Source organism: Helobdella robusta (assembly GCF_000326865.2).
Source record: "Helobdella robusta unplaced genomic scaffold HELROscaffold_39, whole genome shotgun sequence".
In the NCBI taxonomy this organism is placed as follows: domain Eukaryota; kingdom Metazoa; phylum Annelida; class Clitellata; order Rhynchobdellida; family Glossiphoniidae; genus Helobdella; species Helobdella robusta.
In genome coordinates this window covers 1,400,446-1,405,516 of record NW_008704865.1, presented here as the reverse complement: position 1 = coordinate 1,405,516, position 5,071 = coordinate 1,400,446, and the positions used below count along the sequence as shown (strand labels likewise).

At 38.1% G+C, this 5,071-nt stretch overlaps 1 protein-coding gene across 1 annotated transcript; it reads right to left on the bottom strand.

The window, feature by feature from the left end:
* Window positions 1-1,351: 1,351 nt before the first annotated feature.
* On the bottom strand, window positions 1,352-2,854 carry HELRODRAFT_123209 (hypothetical protein; the record flags this gene model as incomplete). Its single annotated transcript, XM_009024129.1, has 2 exons — window positions 1,352-1,596; window positions 2,536-2,854. Coding segments are annotated over 2 exons (564 nt in total), but the record flags the coding sequence as incomplete, so codon positions are not given.
* Window positions 2,855-5,071: the final 2,217 nt, after the last annotated feature.

The following is a 5,071-nucleotide window of genomic DNA, read 5'->3' as shown; positions in this document are numbered from 1 at the left end:
CAGTCAAGTAGTCATAAATTATGAGTTATGAAGTCACGGCGACACCTGAACTGCAAAGCAAACACAACGGGATGAATTTTATTCAAAGCATGTTAATGTATGTTAAATTCAGTTTGTATATTATAAATAATTTAATAAATTATGTTAGTGTGTGGTGCGTGTACAAATTCATAATAATATTATATGTATAATTATATATATATATAAGTATGAGTATGTATGTGGGCGTGTGTGTGTGTGTGTGTGTGTGTGTGTGTGTGTGTGTGTGTGTGCGTGTGTGTGTGTTTTTGCATGCACATGTGTTGGCCAAAAAAAGTAGAACATTTACATGGAAAAGTTAAAGACGGTGGACATCGCGAGAGAGGAAGTTGCTTCAAAAATTTATGGGAATATTTGTGTTTGTAACTGTTTCAAGTTAAAATGAGTTGAATATTTACATGTTTTTATAAGAAAAATTTATAGCAAGAAGGATAATGAACATTACAAATGCTGTTAAATTCACATGATTAATGATGAGAAGATGATGAGGAAGAGGATGATGCTGATCACGAGAGCAAGAGTTTCGTTTCCACATTATTTCCAACAGTATCGACTCTTCAGATTCATCACTATCACCATCATCATCATCATCATCATCAGTGTTATCATCATCACCATCATCATCATCAATGTTATCATCATCTTCATCATCATCATTATCATCGTAACTGTTTCATCATCACAGTAACTAACTTCATAATCGTCATTATATTCAGCATCGTCATCATCACAATCAAACGGAATTTCTTCTCTGCCCGAAGACAGTATTCTGCAAAAGCCAGTCATCATTCCTCTTGCTGGCGTGCACTTGCGTCATGGCTTGGAGAACTCTCACCGGCTGCAGAAGCTGAGCAATGATGCTGTTGGCCGCACCGGAACTTTCCCGCTTCCTCCTGCTCCTGTTCGAGCCGTTGAAGAAACTCGTTTGCTGCTTGCTGGACCGCCTCTTGAAGAAGTTGCTGCGGATGTTGTAGCAGGTGCAACTGCAGACCGAGGCTCTTTCGTAGTATTCTGTGCTGTTGTGTGGCTGGTCGGGTGATGTTTGAGCTAGATGTTGACTGTGCTGCTGCTGCTGATCGTTGTCGTCGTCGACGTTGGACAAGAGTGTTCGTTGTTGGTGGTAGTTGTGGCCACTGCAGTGTGGTTGATGTTGGTGGTAGTAATTACCTTGAATGGTAGGGGAATAATAACCACTGGCAACTGCCGTGTAATATCGACCGTTGAGAGGAACGACTTGTTGCTGGAAGGTTGGTTGCTGGTTGTTGGACGTAACGTAGCCGCCACCGCTTGCACTGCTGCCGCTGATGACGCCAATGCTGTTGTTGGCCGTTATGACGTCACCTTCAAGTCGCACAGCGGATCTGATGGCGGCCAGTGCTTCCAGTTCATCTTTCCGTTCGTCCTCGGTGTTCAGAGTTAGGAACCTGAGAACGAGGAGGTTCATGGCGGCTGAGAGGACCGCCAGACCGAATAAGATAAAGAGGAGACTGAAGACGAAGTAGCCAGAATTTTTTTGCAGTTCCTCGTTCCTCTGTAACACCACGTAATCTCCGAATCCTGAATGAATGAATGTGTGTATGTTGAGTGTGTATATGTGTGTGTTTGTATGTGTTTGTGTGTGTGGAAATAATATCGCATCGGACAAAAGTTTAAAAAGAGAGAAAATAAGAAAAAAGAGAAAGAAAGATAGAGAGAGTGAGAGAGCAAGAAAAGGATTAAAATATATTATCACGCAAGCAGAATATATGCAAGAAAGTATGTATGGATTTTTTTTTAGAATCGTTTTGCTCGGTTGTTTGTTTGTACAAATGTGGGATCTTGGGTCGATTGCATTGCATTCCACCTCAAACATCATTCTATTTTCGTTCCTCCTTCATAACTTCTTCTATAAATATTGCAACCGGTTTAAAATAACAAATATGTACATCTCCTGATTTTAACGCCACCCAACAACAACAACGATGCTTCTTGAGTGAGAAGCGTAAAAGTATCGAATAAACCATTGCGTCTTACCATTTCGTCATCATCATCTCGTTTGTCATAGTCCCATTATCATTATTACATCAGCGCTACTGTTAGCATTGGAACAACATCAGAAAAACACTATAAAAAGGTCGGCGTTACAGTTTATCACACCAGTAACATTATAACAAGATGATGAACGAATCCAACTGCAATACAACAATAAAACTAACTTACCCTACAAAACCAACTTATAGTTACGCGAAAAAATACGCTGTCATGTTTCGTCGATCTGGTTTTAATAATGGTTGCACAAGACCATCATACGCTTTCGGTTTACGCTGCGGTGCTTGCGTGCGCATACAAAAGTGAAGGGTGTGTCTGTAGATTTGTGGCTAAAATGCAACGATAGCTGACAACAACAACACTAAGGACATAAAAAAACCAACCAAAACAACAACAACAACCAAAACAACAACAACAACCAAAACAACAACAATCATAACAACAGCAACCAAAACAACAACAACCAACCGATGGTCGTCAGCGTAATGATGCAGTAGTAGAAGGCGTCCAGGTAGGACCAGCCCTCAATGCGGGAGAAGGCGTAGGCCCCCCCAGCGACCACCAGACTGGACATGTTCATGCAGACGAAGATCAAGTTGGTCTGCGAAACGTCTGAGGAGCGGAATCTGAAGCAGCGTTTGAAGTGACGAAGTAGGAAGGTTACAAAAATGTTCAGTCTCTCACCAATGCTTTGGAACATGATGAGGTTCAGCGGGATGCCGACCATGGCGTAGAACATGCAAAACACCTTCCCGCCAGCTGTCTTCGGAGTGCTATAGCCGTAACCTGGAAGATTATTATTTAAATAAAACTTTATGTGCAATTAAGCATGGTGTAAACAATGGCTGAAATGACGAGAGAAGAGAGAGACAGACAAATAGAGAGAGAGAGAGAGAGACAGAGAGACAGAGAGAGACAGAGAGACAGAGAGAGGCAGAGAGAAAGAATGAAAAGAGGAGGTGAGAGAGGAAGAAAAATATTAATTTAGTTATAAGTTATAAAAATAAAGGTCGAATGGTCATGCGGAATTCCATGATAAATTTATTACGCATTCAATCGTTCAGGGCAGCTACGCACCTGAAGACACCAATCTGCAGTGACTATGAATGCGAAACCACAAACACCCTCCTCACTATCATCATCTTATTATTATTATTATTATTATTATTTTAATGTTATTATTATTATTGGCTCTTGGCAACAGTCTATGACACTTTGATGAGACGACAATATTATTAATACTTCAATCGAATTTTATTTTTATTATTATTATTTATTTAAAAGCCGTTATTATTGCTTGCACCTTTATTATTATTGTTATTATAATTGTTATTATAATGGTAATTACTGTCGTCATAATTATTATTTTTTATTATTTTTTTGCTGTCATAATTATTATTTTTATTATTTTTCCTGTTGCAGATAAGGCACATTAATACAATGGTCGATATTCATTTATAGTTGCGAACGATTTAATTGAAGTTGCTATCATAAAGCTTTGGATTATGTGACGGTGCTTCATATTCCACTCTCTCTCTCTCTCTCTCTCTCTCTCTCTCTCTTTTTCTCTTTGTCTGTCTGTCTCTCCCTGTCTTTGTTTTTTTAACTCTCTTTCTCACTTTCTCTTCATTCACCCATTTTTTTTAAATACATCTATAAATCAAAGTGCTTTCGGTTTTTTAAATATTCTTAATAGCATTTCGTTATAGTTTCCGATATCTGCTTTTTTTCTTTTTCTCTCCTCTCTCTCTTTCTCTCTCTCTTTCTCTCTCTCTCTTTCTCTCTCTCTTTCTCTCTCTCTTTCTCTCTAGTTAAAAAAATAGGGATTGAGAATTTTCGGGAACGTTGTCGTAAATGGGAATTCTGGAGGGAATCGGGATCGGGAAAAAATGGGAAGGAATTGGAAACACATTTCAATTCCCGCTCACTCTTGCGCCACACACGCATGCACCATGCAACGTCACACACGCGCGCACGCACACACACACACACACGTGTTATCATCACTACTATCGCCCTGATAGTCTGAAAAGTACAAAAATATTGAGACACGTCAGAGGGTGCTGAGATACATTCATAATGGTTTAGTAAGGCTTGCATGATCGCATGTTTGATTTTATGGAAGTTTCTTAGAATTAAAAAAGCTTACGTCATTTCAAATGCTGTTTTCTAATTGGTTGGCGTGTTTTTGTTCCCATGGTTACCGATTGAGTTAGTTGCTGCATTTTTTTTATAGAGATGACAATCACAATGGAGATGATGATTACGATGATGATGAAGATAATGACGATGATGATGGTATCATTTGATGTGGTGAAACACCTATTTTATGCGTACAGTACACACCTACGTGAATTGTTATCAATTGTGTTAAGTATGCGTGTGTATTTGTGCGTGTGCATGTGCGTGCGTGTATCTAAGTATGCGTGCATATATGTGTACATATATGTGTACATATATGTGTATACAAGCGGGCATTTGTGTTGGTACAATACCGTAGCATACCCCAGGTTACGTAATACCTCGCTCAATTAATTTATATTGAATACTAAATCAATTTTCGTGCAATTTATATTCCTAGTTATTTGGTCGTGCTATATATAAATTATTTTACTGGTGTATGTGTGTTTGATTGTGTGTTTGTTTGTGAATGTGTGTTTGATTGTGTGTTTGTTTGTTGTGTGTGTCTTTATGCTCGTTTATATTTATTTGTTTGTATGTTTATTAATAATCATTGTTTAATTGATTGTTGATTGTCTGATTTTTAATTTAATCAATTTGTTGATGGGTTAATTAAATCATTATTTCGTTGATTGGTTGGTTGGTTGATTGAATGGATAATTGGTTGGTTGATTGGTTGATTAATTAGTTTCATACATTTTTTATACGCATATTGCTCTGAAGATAAGTTACGTAATTTGGTCCAATTATACGGGGACTTTGATGATATTTTTGTAATGGTTATAATATTTTATTGTATATTTATATATGCATGTGTGTGGGT